Source organism: Chinchilla lanigera, unplaced genomic scaffold, assembly GCF_000276665.1.
Source record: "Chinchilla lanigera isolate Chin_1 unplaced genomic scaffold, ChiLan1.0 scaffold00002, whole genome shotgun sequence".
In the NCBI taxonomy this organism is placed as follows: domain Eukaryota; kingdom Metazoa; phylum Chordata; class Mammalia; order Rodentia; family Chinchillidae; genus Chinchilla; species Chinchilla lanigera.
In genome coordinates, this window is record NW_004955403.1 from 8,597,243 (window position 1) to 8,621,266 (window position 24,024).

At 44.6% G+C, this 24,024-nt stretch overlaps 1 protein-coding gene across 1 annotated transcript; it reads left to right on the forward strand.

The window, feature by feature from the left end:
- Window positions 1-4,813: 4,813 nt before the first annotated feature.
- Window positions 4,814-23,175, forward strand: Nemp2 (nuclear envelope integral membrane protein 2; the record flags this gene model as incomplete). Its single annotated transcript, XM_013512264.1, is given in 8 exon segments — window positions 4,814-4,929; window positions 9,325-9,556; window positions 9,677-9,749; window positions 11,809-11,902; window positions 12,721-12,835; window positions 15,243-15,465; window positions 20,466-20,642; window positions 21,128-23,175. Coding segments are annotated over 8 exon segments (1,169 nt in total), but the record flags the coding sequence as incomplete, so codon positions are not given.
- Window positions 23,176-24,024: the final 849 nt, after the last annotated feature.

The window sequence follows — 24,024 nt, forward strand, 5'->3', positions numbered from 1 at the left end:
GAGTGCTGCTCCCCCATATGTGTTATGCTTTTTGATGCACACACATACCTGCAAACAAGTTTGATGTATACATTAGGTACAGAGATGAACAATGATAACTAACAAGATAAAACTAACAAAACAACTATAACAATGTACTGCAGTAAAAGTTACTTAAAACTTACGAGTTATCTCTGGAATTTTCCACTTAATATTTTTGGAAGTGGTTGAGCACACGTGAGTAAAACTGTAGAAAGTGAAACCGCAGTAAAGGGGGGACTGCTGTAACCCTAAAATCAGCGTAGTTGGACGAAAGTTGAACGAAAGGCGCTGTTCAGTGTGTCCCACGGTAACGCGAGTAGTTAACGCCTCCTCTACTTTGGGCACAGTTCCCCAGAAGTGCATGTTGTGCAGAAGTCAGGTTTCTCAGAAGGACCGAGAGAGGCTTTTTCCACATCTCTCTCGTGACCCTGTCGGGTTTGGGGATGTGGGCACCTCGGTCCTGGAGCTTCCGGAGGGTGAGGAGATACTTCAGCCCCAAGTGGGAGCAGTGGGTTTTCCCAGGCGGCCTTGTTCCCTCTGCCCGAATGATGATTGTCACTGTCCTTTTGTAAATTCCGGGAAGTCTTTTTCATTTTCTGGATCGCGTTCTGTGGGGGTTGTCAGCATGTATCTCGAGTTTGCCCCCAGCTGCCTGCAGGAGGTGCCTCGTAGCAGGAAATCGAGGGCTGCATGAGTGAGTGAAGCTCCGTGTTGGACAGGCAGCTTCCTGACCCTCAGTGCCATGTCTTCTTCGGGGACAGGGGTAAATAAACAGGCAGGCTGGCAGTGTTTTCTATTTCCACCCTCAGTTGGACAGTGAATGGTCTCTAGAAGATTACTGAAGGGCGGAGGAGAAAAGCCTAGGAAAGAGAGGATTTTGTCATCAGTCCAAGTGGAAAGATCTGGTCTCGGTAGGACGGCGTGGGCCAGCCTGATAGCAGTCTTGTCCCAAGCCACCATCTCAGGTCTTGTCCACTTAGGTCGTGGCCTGCGGTTCCCATGAACTCACTTGCAGAGAGGCTTGTGCCTTCTTGTGCCTGACAGAGTTTCTGGCCGCTTAGATATTTCGGAATTCTTATGTGGGCTGACTGAGATGCATTCACCTCAGGAGAGGTGATAAGAAGAGGGCAGCCAGAGGACAGCAAAACACAGACACCCTGTCTCTGCTGTCTTGTGTGTTGTGTAAATTCTGCATCAGCTTCACTCAGACCCAGAGGCCACTCTGGAGAGTTCCAGGGAGACACCCTTGGCAGCATGCTTTTAGGAGTGTGTCCGTTGCTGGCTGTAGTCAGGGTGGCCGCCCCGCTTATGTTCTTCCCTTGATCTGCTTGAAAGCCGAGGGGCAGTTCAGTGCAGGTCCTTTCCCTCTAGCCAGGAGACCCTGTACATGAATACACAGAGGGGGTTGCGCTGCACATTTCCCCACCCCTCCTAAATCCAGTGAGGAGCGGAAGGTGGTCCCTGACCAGGGCCTCTGCAGGGTCCCAGGCTCAGCCTTGTACTTAAGAGCTCACCAGTGCTGAGGTAGAGGAGGAAGCCTTCGCCTTCACCTTCACCTGTGGCTGCCTGAGCGTTCAAGGGCAGCGCCGCAGGCTCATCCTCTTCTGGTGCTCACTGGTACTGGTGGTGAGGCTTTTAGCAAAATTGCTTGGTTTTCACTGGCTGAGCTACACTTGCCCATGTAATCCTTTAATCCCCTTAAATTTCAACACACACAGATGACAGATATTTAAATGCTGTGTTGGGGCTGGGGATTTAGCTCAGCGGCACAGCACCTGCCTGGCAAGCTCAAGGTCATGAGTTCAATTCCCAGTACCAGAAAAACAAAACAAAACAAAAAAAAGAAATTAAATGCTGTGGCATATACCAATGAACATACAGTGTCCCTAACTCTACAGGGACAGCCACCTCTGAAAAAGTCCCGCCTGTGATCACATGAGGCATTGGGGGAGACAGGTAGACACAAGCCATAGCAGAGGGGTTGAACTTTCTAATAGATCTTTTCCATTTGGTCCTGGTGTGTCTTCAAAAGCATTTGATACCCAGAGCTTTTACATTAAGAGCAAGCACATGCAGTTGAAGCATGGTACATGTCTGAATTTGAGAGTGAGTGTCTCTCTGTGACCGAGCCACCTTGATCTTGCACTTAGGTTGCAGTAGTAGCCTGCTAGCTGGTCTCCCTGCTTGCAGAAGTGCCCCATGGCTGGTGTGTTTCCTCCCATGTCACCTCGGGAGGGGGGGCCCCTCCTGACCCAATTTGAACTTGCACATCCCAACATGGTCACCTGCTTTCTGCCCCCCCTGCTTTTTTCTATTTTCATATTACATACAAATTTATGAAACTTCTGTGGCAGTTGACTTGGCTTTTGGAGTAGTAGAGCTAACCTAACCAGAGAGGCGTTGCGGGAAGTGGCCCTGGGGAGACCTGTAGGAAAAAACCCCAGTACTGAACCCACACACTGGATGACAGCGCTGGCTGGAAGTAAACATTCCTGATATGACCTGGGACTGCTGGGGCTGTGGACATGACCTCGCACCCTTCACCTGTCCTTCTGGAACGCGAATGCGCTCCTTTGTGGTGCTGGGTGGACCCCTGTCTCATGTCATGGAGGATTCCTTGGACCACATTCTCAAGGTTAGGTGTCCGTGTAGTCCCGGCTCCTGCCTGAGTCCCATGGCAGAACATGGGGTGTGTGGCCTTCCTCCCCGTGCCCTGCTGCTCCCCACTGTCGTCATGTATGCTCCAGCCCTTCAGGGTTCTCCTCCTGTTCTGCAGGTACCGCCCACCCCTTGCTGCCTTTGGCCGGGAACTGAGTGTGTCTCAGGCCCAAGAGCATCTCGGCTGTGGCTGGTAGATGTGTCCTGTTCCAGGCACTGGCTCTGTGGTCTGCACTGGGCCCTTGCGCATAGAACATCCAGGAGTGATTTTTCATTTTTAGCATCCTGTGTTTAACAGAGAGCCTCTCGAGCCTCCTTCTTTTAGCACTTCGAAACCTGGCTCCTAAGCTAGATTCTTGTATTTACATCTCAGTCTCCAGTTTAAAACTTGTTGATGTGTTTTTAAACAGAGGCGTTCCCTCACGTTGGTAGGAGGGGAGATGGAAGGGTGTGACTGTCACAGTGGCCTAGTTGTGTCCTGGGAACTCTGCTCTGTAGCCTCCGGGGAGCCCTGCTGCTCAGGCGCTGTGTTTCAGGGGATGGGGCGGGCTTCCCCTTGATCCCTTCCCCGTCTGTCTTCACTTTTCTCCGGGTGAGTGCTAAAGGATTTCAGTTTCGCACAGGGACCCAGTTGAGCTCATTCAGTACCCTTCCCTAAATGATGTGATTGCTGTTTAGCTACTGCTGATTACACAAGCCCCCCGCCCCAACTTTGATGTAGCAGGACCTTCTATCCTTCATTTCAGGTTTTCTGTAGAAATAGCTGATCGCGCTTTCCTTATGAGTTGGAAATTGGGCATAAGGCCCATTCCTCTGGGTACTCAGGAATGTTCCCTGTTCCTGCTTTCTATTTAAGAGATTTCCTGATTGATAGGCTGTCTTGGATTCAGAAGAACTTACTTTATTTTAAATCCAAATACAGCAGTGGTCACCAAAGAAACTGAACCTCTTTAGTTTTTAATTTTTGTAGCATTTACCACGTTAACTTTCAGTAATACAGCACCTGTTTCTCTCATGCGTGTTGTGTTTTATTGTATATAATCATCACATAGTGTCTCTAATACGTATATTTGCACCTATACACTCATACAGTATTGGTGTATCTCCAGCCATCCCCAGCCATTTCTCTGTGCTGTAGACTGCTCTGTCTTCACTTAGTCCCACCAGTGAAAACTGCATGCACGGATGTCTACGGCTGAGCTTGTCTCCTCCTCCCCTAACGACCACGCTTTTTCTTCAGCATCTCTTTCCTGGGTGAAGGGCCTCACTACCTCTCCACTCACCGGGGATTCTCATACCGTTTCCTACCCTCCTTCATCAGATGCATTTCCAAAGCCTGTCGACTTTATGTCCAGAAGACTCTTGAGTCTGCACTTTCTCCTGCTTACTTAGTTCCTAGCTGCAGTAACATGCGGTCCTCCTGTTGCTCTTGCAGGCCTAGAGCTGTTCCAGGTTTCCTGCTGCTGTTGTAGATTTCACGGCGACCCGCCACTGGTGCCTTAAGCCGGCTCACAGCCTTACTGACCTCTTCTTAGAGCCCTTGTGCATGTCATCACTGTCCTGCAGGGGCTCTGGCACTTACCTGTAACCCTTCAGCATCTGCTTTCAGGATGGAGTCTGCATTATTGATGTAGGAGCAACCGCTGCTTACTTGTCCAGCTGCACATGGGAGGCATCTGTCCCCCTGCACTCTGTCTTCTATCCCGTGTCAGTGTGCTGGTCACATGGTCCAACCTGAGCCCCTGCCCTGAGTCTCTCATCTCCATGGCTTTGTGCACAGGTGCCACCCTCCAGGCCTGACTGTCCCCGCCCTCCATCTTATCCTTCGGTCTCCCACCTGTGTTTCATCATTTCTGAGAAGCTGCTCTCAGCCCCTGCCCCGCCCTTGAGGACTGGAGACAGGCTTGTTGTATGTGACCTTCTTGTGCTCTCCATATGCCACAAGAGTACTGACACCAGACATAATTTCTGTGTGCCTCTTGCTAGATTGGAAAGACTGAAGGAGAATAATGACTATGTGGAAGAATTTACTGATGACAAAATGTCAAAACTGCTATCTCCCTTTGGAAAAAATTTTTAAGAGTGTAGGTAATAAAATATTTAGGAAATTGTTGTTTTTTTTTCCATCTTTCAGCTTTAAGATGTAAAAATTTGAAGGAAATGAATTTCATTGAAACTGCTGGGTCAGACTGTTACTGCTACAACCCAGATTCTCAAGTGCACTGGACGTATATGTGGTCAACTCTGCAGGTAAGGCCTAATGTGAATCACGTCTTAAGGACAGGAAGTGAGAGTACACCATTGCAAGAATAAAAGGTACAGGTGGTGTGCGATGTGGCCAAGTATCAGGATGAAAGCTGACATCCGGAACACACACAGTAGCTTGAGGAGGGGTGATGTGGAAGGGGATTAATGCCTCCACAGGCTTCCCCAGGCCCTCGGGGACCAAGTGAATACACTATCTAGTGAATATGGTGTGGCAGATTACGGTATTCAAGGAAAGGTCAGAGTGGTTCTCATTGAGGAGGTAATATTTAAGAAAAAATTTCAGTGAAGTGAGTTAGCCAGAGGGTGTGTGGGGAAAGAGTGCTCCGGGCTTGGGGGACAGGAGGAATGCTGTTATCAGGGGGTGGGCAATGTTGATTTGCCCCACTATCAATAATGTATACCACTTTAATCACTCAACGCAGTGTTCGTCATGTCTTTCTACTTTACAATTACTGCCGTTTTCCCTCAATGAATGAATATTTTGAAAAGACAGTTTCCAACTATAGATACTCTAGTCCTCATCAAACTTCTACCCCTTAGTTATATAATCTATTAATGATGCTTTCTTGAGTTGGTTATTATCACGATGTTTATCAAATGGTAATTTTCTAGTTCATTCATTCTTTTTATATTCATTGGCATTCTACTAGGGAAGAGTTTTTCTCCTTTCTATTTGTTACTTTCTTGTTACATATGTAGCCTTATGAATTGCCAGTTCAGTGGGATACAAGCCATTTTGGTACTCAGATTGTCCCAGATTTGGCCAGTGGGAACTCCTTCAGACTAGTTCTGTGTCCCTGTAACTCGTGTCTGTCACTTTTTGAGCACTATTTTATTTTCTAGCAAACAAGATATTTCATTGTTTTGTTTTGTTTTGTTTTGTTTTTCTTCTGGTACCAGGAATCAAACTCACGACCTTGTGCTTGCCAGGCAGGTGCTGTGCCACTGAGCTGAATCCCCAGCCCCTGAAACAAGATATTTCAGGTTCATACAGTTTCCTTGACCCAACCCTGCAATCATACGTTTTCCCAAGGAACATTCAGCATGAGGTGTGTTGATTGCTACTGGGATATCATTGCCATGCACCATGACCACACACACACACACACACACACACACACACTCACTCATATTCCTGCACATCCATTTGTTTCTCTATGCCGGTTTACAACCATGCGTTCTGAGAGCTCCAACACCACAGGGTTCCTTCTAGCCTTCCATTTTCCATATTTGTAACTTTGCACCATCCTCATTTATTTGCCTAATATAGAATATGTTGAAAGAAGTTTCAGAATTGCTGAGTCCTACTGTTGCAAAAAACAAACCTAGGAACAGAACCTCGATATTTATAGTGTTTTATCTATACGGCAGTTTGAGGGCATAAGAGTCTTAAGTTCTCAGCTCTTGGGTTAGTTAATTCCCATCCACCCCTCTTCAGTATAGCTGTATCATTCATGCAAATAACTGTTGTTGTTGTTGTTGTTGTTGTTTGTCTTTTTTGAGATAGGGTCTCACTATGCAGTTCAGGCTGGCCTTGAGCTCACTTTGTAGCCCAGGCTGGTCTTGAATTCACAATGAGCCTCTGCCTCAGCCTCCCAAGTGCTGGCATTGCAGGTGTGCACCACCATGCCCAGCTTAATACTATTTGTTTCTATGTTTTCATTTCAGAATTTATACCCATTGTGGTTGATTATAGTTTTTTTTTAGTATATACAACATTAATATGCCTTAAAAGTCAAAGCTCTTCACAAAAGTATTCCCAGAGAAAGGAAGATCATTTTCTCAGCCCCAGGCCCTTCTTTCAGTCTCACCCAACCCTCTAGGCAATCATACCTTAGCTCTTGGTACCTTTCCTGTGTTTCTTTACAAAAGTAAGCAGCATTATATCTTTATAGATAGTACTTAAAACTATAAGACTAAGGGGGTGAGATTAGATGAAGAACAGGACTGTGTTAGTTTTTCATCACTGTAATGAAATAGCTGAAGCAAGCTTGCTTTATAAAGAAAAGAGGGTTTTTTGGCCCATAATTCTGGAGGGTAAAAGTCTGCACAGCATGGCCCAGACTCTTAGGAGGGCCCCCATGGGCTGCAGCACCTCATGGTGGTTGACAGAGGCGGGAGCACATGTAAAACAGGAAGCCAGGGAGATTCAAGGGTTAGTTTCGTTCTTCTAACAACTTGCTCTAGAGAGAGCTCCAGCTGTCCAGTGATCTGAGGACCTCCTGGCAGGCCTGCCCTCTTAAAGATGCCACTACCTCTCAGCACCACCACACTGGGGACCACACTCCCACCATATCCAGATGGCAGCCAGAACTGATGGCTGAGCCTGTGTCAGTCAGGGAGAAGAAAGGAGTTAGCAAAAACAAGAAGGAACAAGAAGTGCAAGTCCTGGGAAGAAAGTATAACTGAGAGAAGGGAGTGACCAGCAGTGCCAGAGATGAATTAACTCAGCATGCAGTTTAGTGGCATGGGAGCACTGCTGTCTTCGTCAGGACAGCCTGTTGGGTGAAACTGACCAAAGTGGGCCAAGCAGAGAATGGGAGGAAAGGAACTGAAGACTGCAGACATGGGCAACTCGAAAAGGAATTGTAGTGTAGTGAGAAGCACAGAATTGGGAGAGAGCAATGAGAAAGTGGAGTTCTTAGAAGATTCTGATTGTTGTTGTTACTGTTTTCTTTTTTTAAAATAGGGAAATATAGGGATGATCTAGTAGAGAGAAGTGCCAGTGAGATGCACCTGAGAAGGCAAGGTGGCCATTCAGGGTTTGCCTTCCGTGGAGCATTTTCACTTCCTCTGTGGCAGAGAGCCTGTGGCTGCAGATGTTGATAGGCAGGTGGCTATGGGCAGAGGAGCAGGGTGACACTGACTGCTGAGAATGAGCATCAGCTGGGAATGAGGATGGGGAGCTGCTGAAGTCTCAGGGAAGTCATCTGTTGAGGAGAGAAGATGAATGACTGCATAAGAATGTGGGGTATGGACAGCTGCACCTTCCAGGTCCCACTTTGGGCTCACTGTCAAGCATTTAAAGCAAGTCCACTGTGTGTTTCTGCACTGGATTTGGTGGCAGAAATGCAGGTGTGGAACAGGTGAAGAGTTGTATTTTTCAGGAGTGTCTTGGTTACTTTTTTATCGCTGCTGGGACAAAATACCTGACGCCCAAAATTAAGGAAGGAAAGGTTTATTTCGCTTACAGTTCGTGGAAGGTTCAGTCTGTACTTGGCAGATTATAAGGCAGAGTGGCACATGGCAAAGAGCTACAGCTCAGGGCGGCAGAACACAGCTAAGCTGCAAGCACACACCAGGGTGGAATGGGGGAGGAATGCCCTCAAGCACCCTTTTCCTCTCCCTTACATATGCAAACTATCCACCCCAGGGTGGGTGCAGCTCTCACACCCCTAATCAATCAAACTTTAAAAGCCTGCCCCATGGCCGCTTAAGGCTTTGGGGGGACACACAGATTCAAACCATAACAAGGAGAAAGCAAGGAGTTATGGTTGGCTTATGTTGATCATGGGATTTAGGTAGCTAAGAAGGGACTGGGGGCATACAGGAGGGGAGGAGCAGGGAAAAGATGTGCTGATCCCTGGTGGAGGGCACAGTGCTAAGGGGGCACACTAGAAAGACAGCAGGTGTTGTGTGGTGGCTGCAGTTTGCTAGGTGGATCTGGGGTACAATTATGAGAATGATTAACTAGGTGGGGTGGAAAACAAAAGCACACAAAGAAGGAGTTCACAGAACTGGGAGACCCTTATATGTCTTTTGGACACAGTGACTTGGTAAAAGAGATATATTAGTCACTTTCTCAATTTTGGGACAAAATACCCAACACCTACAATTGAAAGGAGAAGTTTATTTGGCTCAAGGTTTCAGATGATTCAGCCCATGGTTAGCTGGCTCCAAGGCAGAAACAGTATGGTAGAAGGGCATGCAGATAGGAAGCAGAGAGGAGAGGGAGGAGCCAAGGACAAGAACACACCCTTCCAGGTTACACTCTCAGTGATCCGCACCTTCCGACCAGACCCCACCTCCTAATAGCACATTCAGCTAGGGACTCACCAGTGGATGAACTCACTGATGGGTATAGCAGCCCCATGATCCATCACCTTCCAAATGCATGAGACTTTCGGGGTACATAAGAGTTAAGACAGCTACAACTCAGGAGAATAAGCATCCATTTTCAAAGGTGTTTGTGGCTCAGTGTGTGTTTGGACTACATGTAATTATTTAGGGTCTACCTCCAGGACCGGTACATGACTATGTATATCTGTGTGTCCTTTCCTCAGCCAGCCTTTGATTCTCCCTCCTCTGCCCGCCTTTTTAAGAAGCTTATGAAAAAATTTTACTTTGGTGTTTATGGATTTGTTTGTTGTTTTGTAGGTGAACATCAGCAGTCCAGTCCTCCTTAGTATTGTATATATCACAGAAAGACATAATTGCCGGTATCCAGAAACAATTCTATCTGTTATCAAATGTATAATCCATAACTTTTGGACACCAAAGGAGTCTAATAATGTAATGATAACCATCAGTCCATACAAGGAGACTGTGTGCTTCATGGTGAAGCCCAGCAAGAAGGGCTTTGTCTATGCAATAAGTGTGAATCGAAACAGTAAGTCTGCTTTTGTTATACCTGACTAACTGGATTCAGTTTTTCTGGAATGGCTGTGTCTTCTTTTACCAATATTATATTGACACAAAATACTTGTTGTGTGTGTCTCTTTTATTCCAGTTGTGGATTTCAAACTCTTCCTTGTGTTTGTGGCAGGCATTGTCCTTTACTTTTATGCAAAGACCTTGAGCCAGTAAGTATTCATTTTTACTTTCTTAACTTCGTGATTTCAGAAGGGGATGGGCATGTTTGACCCTCTGCTAAATGTCTGCATACCCCTGTAGGGCTTGTACTTCCTGCTTTAGGTTTTGCAAATAGATCTGAAGATAGTGTTTAAATATCTGTAAAGACAGCAACAGTTATTTGTATAGCCTGATGTCTTCATGGTACCTAGGGCTTTCACATACATTATTTTGTGCATTAATATTTCCATAACAACTGTGTGAGCTCTGTGTCATTGTTCATATACTGATGATTAGAAAACCAACATCCATCTCCACATGAGCAGTTCTTATCAAAGCCAAGCTTCATACTCCTGCTTTCTGATCAAGCTGCTTACTCTGTTACATTACATGTAGCTCCAACACAGAAGTTTGAACATAACAAATATCTGACTCTTAGATAATGTTATTCTGATGTTTTGTTTCTTGCTATTTTCCTCATGAAAAAGCATTCTCTGTCTGTTTTACTTCTTAACCTGCTCATGCTAGTCAATACCCAGTGTCTGTCAGCTATTCTTGACAGCGTTCACCTTTGTGCTCTTCCTAATAGCATAATCAGACCTGTGAATGGCTGGGCATCATCCCAGAGCTTTGCCAGCCTGACGGTGTGTGCAGTACACAGGGAGAGTGGAGCTGGGACTCTGAGGAGTGTGCTGCCATCCTAGACCTGCAGTGGGCACATACTCACTCAGGAGGGGTGTGTGGGGGTATTGGGCTCCCACCTGGGGTCCTCGATTACTGAGCCACATCTCTAGCCTCCCTCTTTTATTTTATGAAAAATATTTTCATAACCACATAATAAGAGAATATGTTATTATACTGTGTATCATTATCTTCAAATATTCAGTACAAGACAAAACCAAAGATTCTTACAAAAAAGAAACAGGTAAGAACACAAACTTTCTTTTCACTGAACTAGGATAAACTTTTAGTAAATGTGAAATAATTAGCATATATATTGAAATAATTTTAAAACAACAATATATAATTTGGGGAAGTATTTGAACTTCTATATAAGAAAAATCATGCAGTATTTGAGTTTGTGTGTCTGACTTACTTCATTTAACATGTTCTCAAATTGTGTCTATTTATGTATGAATGCCTCAATTTTATCTTTCTTTATGGCAGTATAGTACTCCATTATGTATAAATACCACCTTTCCCTTATTCATTCATCATTCATAGGCATATATGCTATTTCCGAGAAAGCTATTATAAATTGTGCTGCTATACACATGTGTATGCATATATCCCTGTAATTTGATGATCTTAACTCTTTTGGGAAGATACTTAGGGAAATACCAGGATCAAATGGAATTTTGACATTCGGATTTTTGAGAAAACTCTGCACTCATTTCCATAGAGATTGCACTAGTTGATATTCCCACCAACAATGTAGAAGAGTTCCTTTTCCCCACATCCTCACCAGCACTTACTAATTTTCAATTTTTTGATGGTAGCTATTCTTTCTGGAGTGAGATAATATCTCAGTGTGTACTTTTAATTTGTCTTTCTCTGATCCTGGCCCCTTTTAAATCTTTATTTATTTATTCTTTATTAATTCATTTTTTCATTTTTGAGACATGGTCTTGCTAAGTTGCATGGAATTGGATCCTTCCGCCTCAGCCTACGACAGTCCTACAATTACAGTTGTGTGCCACCATGCCCAGCTGAGGGGAGAGCACGGCTTGATTCTTTAACTTCCTCTATAAAATATGGACGTGGATGACTGTGGGCGCATGGCTGTGTCTCAGACAATCGGCTCCTACGTGCCCGGTGCTCAGTTATTATCAGAGCACACTCTGAATAGAGAAGGTAATTCAGGCATTCAGTTTGGAGTTAGTGACAAGGTATTTGCCATACATTTCAAATATTGACTTCAATTTTAAGAATAGAAGATGTAATTAGAGTTGCCCTCTGTATTTTTCTGTCATAGTATTGTTTATGGCCGCCATTGCCGTATCAAGTGTGTGCTCCATACAGAAAGTGCCTCTCAGCGTTTAAACGGTTTTTATCTTTTTGTCTTGACAGAAGCCCCATTTTCTATTACTCCTCAGGGACTGTGCTAGGTGTTGTAATGACGTCAGTCTTTATCCTGCTATTGGTGAAAAGATACATCCCAAAGGTAGGTTCCTATGTGCAGATGAGTAAAACGTGGAAACCATGACCTCGCAGATAGGAAAAACGAGTGGAAACTATGTAGCTCACATTATGCATTTCTTACTTTAATCTATGGTCTTCACTCTATAAAGTGACTTTAAAATGTGTCTTTTGTGAAGAGTCCACTTTTAATTATTACTATATGTAGGTTTAAAGTATTGGTGATATATTTTTTGGGGACTCTTTTCTAGGTAGTTTTTTTAATGAATGAGACAGATTCTGTATTGAGTAAAAGCTTTTCTCATCTTGGCAGAGCTTAGGAAGTTCATGATGCTAAATCTTTGGGACCTTAATTAACAGCATTGTTGCATCTGGGTTTTTCTTCATGATAAGTAGTTCTCCAACACACCTGCAATAAAATGAGATCCTGAACTTAGCTGAAGATAAAGTGTATTAATTCATGATGGTAATGTTGCATTTACCTGTTAAAGCTTATAGCACCAGCATTGCTTTGAGATGAATGTGTTCCTTTGACTAGTGCTTCTCCAACTAAAATACGCATGCCAGTCCCAGGGATCCTAGGAAGGTGCAGGTTCTGGTCTGCAGTCTGCCGTGGGACTGGAGAGTCTTCATTTCCCACAATCCCCCAAGCCGAGCTACATTTCCCACAATCCCTTGGGCAGAGCTGACACTGCTGTCTGGGGACCATACCTTGAGTCACAAAGGGCTGGTGACTTCAGTTTGGTGCAGAAGTTTCTAATACAAAAGGTTTATTTGTTTGCTTCTATTTTTGTAAGAGTGGCCAAACCAAAAAATATGTCATTTATTTTCTTCCACACACAGTATAGCACCTTTTGGGCTTTAATGGTTGGTTGTTGGTTTGCTTCAGTTTATGGTATATACCAATTCATGGAAGAGCTGAAGTGGCTGTGGTACAGAAACGGAATATATATATTCGGTAGGTAAATATTTTTAAAACTGCATTCTATTATGGTGAAGCTGGAAAGTCCAACTACAAGACTTGTTTTGACGTGTGTTTTTCTCTAGCATCTAAATTTTCATTTAGGGGAAGATGCTATTAAAATAATATTTTTATTTTACTCTCATAATTGATGATTTGAGTTCATTTAGACTTCATTTTAAACATTTCTCTATAATCTTTCTTAGTTTTCTAGAGTAATGACCAGAAGAATAAAAAAAGCCAAGCATAGCAGTGCATCCTTATAAACCCAGCACTGTGGCTGAGGAAGGAGGACTACATGTTCACCTACAGCCCGGACAATTTAGCAACTTAGCAAGACCTAGTATCAAAATTAAAAATAAAAAAGTCTGGAGATAGAGTCATTGTGAAAGCCCTGGGTTCTACCCCCAGTCCTGGGAAAAAAAGTTGAAAAAAAAATTTGTCCCTGTGACTGCATATGCTTCTGAGTTGTGGTTAAGCTCTGACCACATCTAACTTGTAATGTAAAAATTGCTCAAAAATGTGACTTATTTTCTTTTTTCTTAATTTATTCAGTGTGAAAGGTGAGAAATTCTAAATATAAATTCACAGAAAAAACCCCTTGACTCTTCAAAAACAGAGAGGCTAAAATATTCCTTTACCTTGTTTTATTTTACCAAAACAATTTTTTTACCATTGAAAATAATGGATGAGAGAACCTTTAGAACCAAACACACATACATAAACCACCCCTAAAACAAAAGCAGCTGTATCTTTATCTTAGAACTTTACGCTTTTATCCCGCCCCCCCCCCCCCCCCCCCCCCCCCCCCCCCGCGATCCTCTGCAGTGCTGCAGCTTGAATCCAGGGCCCCATGCACACTGAGCGAGCGCTCCGCCAGGGCTGTAACCCCAACCTCGTAGTTTTCTCTTTATGTTAGATAGTTCCAAGTAAATTACAGATACCATGGTACGCACCTCTAAATACTTAACTGCACGTCTCTAAAACGCAGGAACATTATCTGTGGAGTCAAATAACTTTCGTTCTGTGTGCTGCAGAGGATTGAACCTGAGCCTGGTGCAGGCACACAATCTACCACTAGGCTGCAGACCTTGCCCCACTATTACAATTTTTAAAAATTAATCATTATATAAATCATCTCTTACCCAGGCCATATTAACATTTCCCTGTTGTGCTTGATGGCTAATTTGAAAAAAAACAAACCAGTATGTAGTATAGAAAGATAGTTTGCATCCATTATGTTCTGTAAATCTCTTAATCCATAGTAGATTTTTTTTTTTTTTTTTTGGTACCAGGAACCAAACTCAGGACCTTGCGCTTGCCAGGCAGGTACTTGTACCAGTGAACTATATCCCCAGCCCAGTAGTTTCTTTTTAAATCATGGTGGTATGCTGAAAAGACCAAGCAGGTTATCCTTTAGACTTCCCACTTTCCAGATTTACCTGATGACTGATGGAGGCATAATTTCCTCCTTTCTGTCCCCCTGCCCATTTTCTGTACATTGGCAATTAGATCTCGAGGTTTGCTTATATAATTTATCGCTGTCGGGTGGAATACCTAGGAGGCGACGTGTGCTTTACCTTGCCCCACATCTGAAGACACAGAGTACCACATAGTCACACATTAGCGATGGTGAACTAAGCCCTGGGTTAGGAGGGTGACTGTCTGACCCCTCCACTGTAAAGTTACACTTTCCATCTGTGACTAGAAGATAAAACAATGTAAAGTAGGGTTAATAGCAGACAGTGAAATCCACTGTGACTTATTTCTGACCAAAACAACCATGATAACATTTCCCCATGTAAGACACTGGGCTAAAATGAGACATGCTTCAATGAGAAAGGATCAAAAACTACAGTGAATGTTCAAATTTTTAAAGAATTACGAGTGCCCTTAGTTATGGCTGCCTAGATGTCCTGATTCAATTCAGATCATTCACCTTTCATGGTCATTTTGACTTTGGGAAGAGCTAGGAGTTCCACAGCGCCAGACCCAGTGAATAAGGTGGATGAGGACACACTATCGTGTTTTTATGAGCCTGTCTTTCTGTGGGATGGCACGCATCAGGGACATTCATCATTTTTTAATGATGCTTCATAAAGACACTTGCCAAAGATGAACTTCCAGGACTGGCAAGAACGATAGGATGTGTGTTTGAAGCAAGGGGGATTGGTGGCAATGTTTCTTATACTGTAATACATTTTGTAATTCAGACATTCACTGTATATCTTGATTATATTCTTATCATAATTACAAAGCCTACATTATTACCAAAGGTAGCTTAATATTTCATTTGGAATGAACAAAAACTCTAAGGTAAGGTTTCTGGAAGCATTTCCCTTAGGTCAAGGCTTTCGAAGGTTTACACATTTCAAATTTACATTTATGCCTACTTCTTTTCCAGGCTATGTCCTGGTAGTTGCATTTTTAAGCTTTGCTGCCTGTTACAAACACGGGCCCCTTGAGGCCAGGAGCAGAACTCTCCTGAAGTGGACGCTGCAGTTGCTCTCCCTGGTCCTGATCTACGCTGGCGTGGCAGTGCCGCTGTTCGCCTACACCGTGATGTTCGTGCTCCTGTGCTCCCCGAGTCTGCCCTACACCCTGAAAACTCTGAGCTGTCTGAAGCGGTAAGTGTCGGTTTTGCTCCCAGTAAATTTGACATACTGAGCTCTGGTTTTATTTATAGTGTGGGGGATTTTTTTTTTTTTTTGCACACATCATATTTGATCTCATAATTAACTATGTTTAATCTGGAGATTTTACTCAGAGCAAGGGAGGACGGAGCTCTAAGCATTCAATCCCATATCCATTTCTAATCTGCATTAATCTTTCAGAGGTGTACTACCAGTTACTAGGTAGTGAGAGCTCACTCAAACTTTACTAAAATCAGTGGTAACATTACTTGGGCTCTGGGTTACCTAAAATTTCTACTTTCATTCTGGATTTTCTTTCATTAGAGCCAAAGAGTGCTTTAGTGATACTAGTTGTGCTTGTAAGATAAAGAGTTATGAAAAAGAATCATAAATGATTAAAGGTGTTCTTCAATCCACTGCACTAAGGAGTTTCTCTTCTCTTAGGTTTTAAATTAAGGCCTAAGCCTTTTGAAAATACAAAAGATGGATGAACTTCTGTTGCCCCAGCTTTTTGTGTTTATCCTCAGTCCTGAAGTCTGAGCACCCCGACCTGGCCAGAGCCCACCTCACCTGCTACAGACTTCCATTTCTATAATTTAAGTGTTAAAATACAGTTTAGGGGGCATGGTAGTGGATACTTGTAATCCCAGCACTTGGGAGGCTGAGGCAGGAGGATCACCATGAGTTCGAGGCCAGCCCGAACTACATAATGAGACCCAGACTCAATAATAACAACACCAGCAAAAACTAGAGCTTGCCTAGAAACTAAGATATACAGAAAGTTCAGGAAGTCTATCCTGAAGATGATACCACTGGCTGAATCTTTTTTATAACCAAAATGCCCTGACGAATAAACATGGAGAGCACTGCCTGTAGAGAAAAGGCCCATCTGGTACCATCCCAAGGGGCACCATCATGGTAGCAGGTGAGGTGGACACTGGCCAGGTCAGGGTGCCTCACAGACCACGCTGATGAATCTGGTCTGATCTTCCACACAGGGGAGTAACAGACCGGGGTGCAGTTTGGTCTCTCCTCTGGGCTACCTATAGATGGGTTAAAATCTAGGTGTCAGGCAGGGGTGAGGCAGTGGGTAGCAGGAGGCCTGGGGGAAATTCTGCAGTGTGTCCCCATCAAAAGAGGCAGTTACCCCCAGTTTCAGCTGATAGTTATCATGTGGGCATATGGGTCCTACAGTGTCAGATCTTATAATTTTCTAGAAAACTGGGAGCATGAATTAGGATTAGGATGTGAATCCTAATGGTTTTTATATGTTGGCAACTAATCTATTTAAAATATAAAATACATTCAACAAACAGAAATCAGATCAGAGACTATGACGTTCGTGGGCCAGTGGAATGTGGCCCATCTGTCTTTTCATACAGGATGGGTAGTAGGGGAGACCCCTGCAACAGGTGACCCAGCCTTAGATGCAGTTGTCCAGGCCAGCACGAATAAAGACCTGGAGCAGGGCAGTGTGTTAGTCACTTTCCCACCACTGGGAAACACAAAATACCCAGCACACCTGTCACTTAAAGAAAGAAAAGTTTCTTTTGGCTCACAGTTTTCTGAGAGTTCAGTCCATGATTGGTTGGCTCCAGGGCAGAAATGACACGGTGGGAAGGGATGGCTGAGTAAAAGTGCCAACACATGGCAGCTGGGAGGAAGACAGAGGAAGAGCTAGGGAGGAAGATGGCTTTCAGGCCGCTCCCCCAGTGACCACCTCTGACCTGGCCCCACCTCCTAAGAGCACACAGCGCTGAGCCTGTCAGCCCACTGAGGAGCGTAGTCGCCTGTGACCCAGCTACCTTCCAGAGCCTCATTTCTGGACACCGGACTCTGGGAGAACACACTAGAGCTGAGCCATAGCAGGCAGTGAGAGCAGTGCTGGAAGGAGCATGAACAGGTGTTTAGTGATTGGGCCGTGCAGAAGGAGACCCCGTGGTGATGGGCAGTTTATGGATCTGGTAACTGCACAGCAGTGTCACAGGGCTGGAAATGCATCCGTGACGGGTCAGGGCGTGCACACAGAAGCTGGTGGCGAGGCTGGAAGACGGCAGTGCCAGTCGGACGAGTGGAGCCTGAGTGGTCCAGTTGGTCCTGCCCAAGGCAGCCAGGGCCTGGCAGGCCCAGAGGTCCTTCTGCCAGGAGGAGGTTGGCTACCCGTGTCCTCCAGGCCTTGGGTCCTTGGCCAGTTTGTAGCCTGAGAGACTCAGGACAGAATTCTTCCCTCCTCCGCTTTAACTGTCCACCTGCTCCACTAAGAGTGCAGCAGGTCCTGTCACCTGCACAGTGGACGTGTACTGTAACTCCCTCAACTTCAACTTTTACTAGTGAATAATTATATGTAGAACTAGGGAATAAAACAGAAACTCATAGGTTAAGTCGTAAACCAGAAAAATAATATCTTGATTTTGTACAATACTTCCTAATTTGTGAAGAGTTGCTTATGTATATTTTCATATCTTTTGATTGTCCTTATTGAACACCCACCATGTAAATGTAGACCACACAAAAATCTTACTTCATCTGTGCAGTGACTTTTTGAGTGTTAGGGCTTATATGCAGATGTCCCCCACAGCCTCACACACTCATAGATGGGGCTTTTTAATGATGGCTGGATCTAGGACAGTTACGGCAAACCTTTTAGAGACAAGTACCCAGACCGCAACCCAAAACCCATTTATTTATTTCAAAATGTGAACATTGCGATTAAACCTGAATACTAAGGTTTTAGTTTAGAAAACACAACTCATACATTAGCATCGTTTGTCTTAAAAGAAAAACAAAATAATATGCGTACCATAGGTTTGCCACCACTCATCTAGGATTAAGGGTGCATGAGTACTATACCAGTTCACTGATGGGTTTAGCATAGTTCTGGGTATGGATAATGGCAAGGTCCACATTGGGTGGGCTTGTAGCCTGGATGGGACAGAAAGGGAAGGGAGGCTTGCTTTGCTGTGGATTCTTGCTGCCTGCTGCCTTCTGCCTGCCACGCCATGAGCTGTTTCTTCTCTATGATGCCCCTCTGGCATGCTGCTGCTCTGACTATGAAATGAAACACTACAGACTGTGAGCTGAAATACAGTTTTCCTCCTTTAACTTTGTGTGTTGGGTATTCTATCTCAGCAATGAGAAAAGTAAGACAAGGAGGTAGGTCTTACTGCTTTCATTATTTTTAAATGAGAAAAGCGAAGCTCAGGATGGTTAAAGAATCCAATTTAGTAAACCTCAAAACTGGGGTGGGGCCCTAGGCTTGTGGCTCAGAGACAGGGGTTTTCCTTCTGGAAGACCAGGCTAGTATTAGAGAAGAAGACAGAAGTAGTGTCAGTCAGTCCTCACCTGGCACATCAACCCTTTGATGCCCTTATACAGGCAAAAGGGTTTTGAAGTCCAGACCTTCAAGGAAGTTACATATTTTAAAAACCACCTGGTAATTTAGATGTTCATTCACATTTAGAAATCTCTGGTCATATCAAATGTTATGGTTTGTATTTAGATGTTCCTCCAAAGCCTCGTGCAATCATAGGTGGAACTTTTCCAGAGATGGCTGAATCAGGAGTGTGTTGTGCTGGGATTGATTCGTGGTGCAATGCTAGGATCAAGGGCACTAGGATCAAGGGTGTGAGTGCTACCTGCCCTAAGTAGCCTGGATAAGCTTTAAGGGATAGAAAGAGCTGTGGTCATCCCTTGTTGCTTTGCTACCTTCTGTCCACCGTGAACTGTTTTCCTCTGCAATGCCTGTCTACCATGCTACCCTGCCTTGCAGCCAGCCGATTATAGGCTGAAATCTCTACAAACTGTGAGCCAAATAAATCTCTTCCCCTTTAACTTTGGGTGGCTGTTTCTTTTGTCTCAGTAATAAAAGTAACCAAGACATTAACTTTAATACTAACCCAAAGCATTTTTAAAAACTCACTAGGAAATATAAATATTTATGAAAACTTCATCATCATTACTGTTTTTATGAGATTCTTATATTCCTAAGTTTTTAGATACCTGCATTTTATGATATTTAGGACTTTCTAGGTTGGAAAAAGAAAATTCCCAACCATGAACCTGTCAGCACATAGTATAAGAACTAATATAAATTACTGTACGTAAAAGACCTTTGTACGGTATTTACACTTCTTCTCTAGGATCAGGCAGGAGCACCACCACTAGGTGGAAGTGATCTCCTACAAATCCAGCCTCCTGCCCTAGAGAGTGAGTGGCAAGTTACTCCCCCTGGGTCTCCAGAGAAGGCTGTCTCAGCGGCTTGCTGCTTCGGGCCCAGCAGAACCAGTAGGCTAAGCATAAAGAAACCAAACATCTATCGGATTTTGTGATTAGAACTCACTGAGGAAGGAAAACATTGTCTTAGTTACTTTTCTCTCGTTGCTGAGACAAAATACCCAATGCCCACCATGAAGGAAGGAAAGGTTTATTTAGCTCAGTTTGTGGAGGTTTCAGTCCATACTCGGCTGGCTCCAAGGGAGGGTGGCACATGGCAGAGGGCAGCAGTTCATGGCTGTGGAAGACAGCAAAAGCAACAACAGCAAAAAAAGGGAGGCGCAGCAGCAAGCAGCCTCTTTCCGTCCCTTACATTGAATGCAAACTCGCTGCCCCAGGGCAGGCATAGCACTCACACCGTAATCCCAGCATTGGACTGTGAATCAATCATAAACTCTAGAAGCCTTCCCTATGACTGCATGAGTCTTTGGGGGGACATCCAGACACAAACCATAACACAATAAACGTCTCTGTTAGAACTTGCTTCTCAAAGGCCTCAGGACATTATTTACAATAGTCCAGAAAGCAGAAAGGCCTGAATTAGGCCCAAGCTGTGTGTCCTCTGAACCTTGGTCATAGCAGTCACAGTAATGACGATGGAGAGGTAGGTGTGACACACAGGAAGCTAAGCAGTGTTACTGGTACTGTCTGAGAGGGGGTTGTGATAAATCCTAGGTGTTGACTTGGACTGGAGTCTAGCAACCAATTGCCACTTGTTTCAGGAGAGCAAAGCAGTGGTTCACATCGAAGTGGCCAGTGGCGAAACACCTCACTGAGGACGAGTACAGGGAGCAGGCTGAGGCAGAAACAGCCCGAGGTCTGGAGGACCTGCGCCAGGCCTGCCGCCAGCCCAACTTCCCGACGTGGCTGGCCGTCTCCAGACTCCAGGACCCTAAAAAGTAAGCCCTGCTCCGCTGCTCCAGCCCCAGCTTATGTCCAAATTAATTTGAAAACAGTAGTGCTATGGGACAGGTGCTCAGCTCAGAAGCAGATGATGTGGAAGTTATCTGAACCATCTCTGTAGTACCCTGGCCCAGCAGTAGGAAGCCAGCGTCGGAGTAAACACTGATCTGCTGGCATGTATTGACCTGATGTGAGGTACTGACACTAAAATACTGAATAATAAATCTCAGTGTCAAAAACCCGAGACAAGAAGGGACAAGCAGCACGAGTGGTCCGTTCAGCTGCCTGTTTCTCTGCCCTTTCCCTGTGCTTGTCGAGTCTGCCATTCCCCGTTATTCCCAGAATAGAAATGCCGTCCTCTATCAAAACAAGGTCAAATTTCATTAAAGGGGCTAAGTAGCAAGGCCACATATTCTCTTCCATGTAAACTTTTCTGTGCTAATGTTAACTTTCTTTAAGAACAAAAAAAAATTGTTCTTAGATTTGCAGACTTTGTTCTTGGATCGAGCCACTTGTCGCCTAAGGAGGTGAGTCTGCACGAAGCGCAGTATGGCCTTGGAGGCGCCTTCCTGGAAGAGCAGCTTTTTACCTCGCGCCCGGATGGGCTCCCTGCGCATTGACCTGACGCTGGCGCGGACGTGGGCAAAGGGCAAGGGTGCTGCTGAGAAGCAGCAGCTGTGGAGAAGAAGCAGCCACACTGGGAAGGAAAATGGCCCAGGCTGTAAAGGACTTAGTGTTTGCGGCAAGTTCTGCCACCTGCTGTACGGGAGGCAGACGCCAAGCTTCCGTGACAGTCATTGCCCCCTGCCCTGAGTGAGGCTTTCCTTAGCAACAAGGAAGTCATGGTGCCTGCCAAGGGACAGCAAGTGTGACAGGTGCCTTGTAACACCAGGCACTTATCCTCTCTTAATCCCCTGAACCTGTGTCACAAGACGGCATTCCTCCCCCTGCACTTCATCAGTATCAGTGCTGGGGGAGGCGTGGGACAGGCTGTTTCCGTGTTTTGTACACAATTCTGGTGTGGGCCAGGGATTCAGAGGTCAGCACAGATTGGGGTAAGGTTAATCGAATCTACTGCAGGACCTCTCAGAGCCTTGACGCTGGTGTACACTGTGGCTCTCATCAAAGGGAAAAATCGTGGACGGTTTCTGACCGAATGTGACCACAGTGGCCTCTTTTATGAAGTTAATATTCCTTGGAACACATCATTGGAAAATGCTACCTGATGGTAGAATTGCAGTGTGGAGAAGGTAAACAACTTGTGGAGCACAGAGCTAAGCAGAGGCAGCGCTGGCAGAACTCCAGTCCGGGGCGTCCCCTCGCTCTGAGAGAGAGAAGCCGTCTTCAGACCCTCGCTGAGGGCTGGCCCTGCCGCCCGGGGCCGTGCAGTGTTGGCTTCCTTTTTATTTTTTACTGTTCAGCAGTGACCATCGGGCTATTTAACAACTGTGATAAAGAGAAACATTCCTTAAGATTATATTTTATAGTTTTGATAGGACTTCTACATACATTCATAAAGTCCAGAAGTTACAATTATTTTTTATATGTTGAAATTGAAGGCATTTAAACTTTTGAGTCATTTTTAAAAAGTTATTTAGCTATACATGTTTGTAATGATGTCCTACAAAATAGATGTGTGATATTTTTTACACAATTCTGTTTTGTTTCTTAACTCCTGATGTTATTAAACTCCAGAGCAAAATAAGGCCTGAATTCTGACCGGGAGGAAAGGAGTCCAAAATGGGTCTGGGGTGTGAACACAGAAGAATGATCTGTGGGCTGAGATGTAGCTGAATTGATTCTCCGAGAATCCAGCTCAGGCGTTTTTCTGATGGGGTCACGAAGGATGAGGAATTTCTCTTATTAAGAGAACAGTCCCGGGGGAGGGACCTATGGGAAATCTTGTCACTGTTGATTTCCTGAGCCAGATTTAGTAGCGCTTTTTCACCTTGTTAGAGTGCTGCTACTCAGAACTTGCTAGATTGATTTTCAAATGCTGTTTCCCCTTTGAGGCAGTATGTCAGTTTTTATAGTTCTGCTTTTGCAAGACATCTTTTAATACTGGGAGCCTTGCTTTTTTTTCTTTTACAAACCTCACTAAATTCACTTTGTGTCTTTTTATAGGCTGATTTTAAACAATCAGCACTTTTATAATGACGACTGTTTTACAGGTGTAAACAGCAGTTCTGCATCATTTTTGTTACGGTTGAATCTGATTTTATTTTTTATAATTATATTTATTGGTGATGTCAGCGTATGAGATACAGCGATGCTGGTGCTAACCCGACTCGCCTCCTGAGAGGCGCCTGTATCCTGCACGCTGCGGGTGGGACACGAGTGCCTGCGGGCAGGGGAGCGCCCGGCCCCACGCCATGCCGTGTGACCACCACAGGCGGAACAGCTCGCGTGGGAGGAGGACAGCCTTCCGGGATACTGTTTTTCATGTTTGTTTTTAGGACAGATCACAGATTTGCCGGTTCTGTTACATGAGTCCCGTGGGCAGTGAAACCATTAAAGGCATTACTGATATTTCGTGGTGTCTCTGAGTCGTTGTTGTTTTATTTCAGATTTAAGGCAGCACTGATTACAATTCAAAACCCTACGAGGTGATGTGCAGATTTTCCCCTCCTTGCCTTCCCGCCTTCCTTGTTTTCTCTCTTTCCTTCCTTCCCTCTGTCCTGTTAAAGGTCTTTTTTCTTTTTTTTTTTTTTTGGTGCTTGGAATAAAACTCAGGATCTTGTGCTTGACAGGCAGAAAGGAGTTTTGCTCTTTTTTTTTTTTTGGTACTGGGATTCGAACTCAGGGCCTCGCACTTACCAGGCGGGCACTTGTGCTGCTGAGCTCTATCCCCATCTCAGTGAAAGGTCTTGAAGCACTTTAAAGGCCCATGTAGTCTGATGGCCGTGCTGTCCCAGCTGGGCTGAAGCTGGCTTTGTGCTCCCCACCGCTATAGGTGGCCATGCTTAAACAATCATACCATTGAAATGTTATTTTTAAAAGGCTTTTTAAAATATTTTACATATCACAAAAAAGGCTTTGTGAATTTGTTATAAAATTTACCAATACTACTTAGGGCTGAATTACGGGGGAGTGTCCATCCCATCTGACATTTAGGACAGTATGTGTATGGCTTTTTTTAAAATCTGGAAATTTAAAAGATTTTAGAGTTTCAGAGGTTTGGAGTAGATGGTGGATTACATCGAGGTATCTAAGCAGACAAATGAATGAAGATCCTGAGATGATAGCAAGGGAAGAAACAGGATATGATGGTGAATGTATGTATGTGATTAGGCCCCAGAACTGGAGATGGGCAGTTGTTTAGAGTTTTCTTAAGTAGGATCCTATGCACAGGTGATGTGAATGGTGTTGGGATTCTGA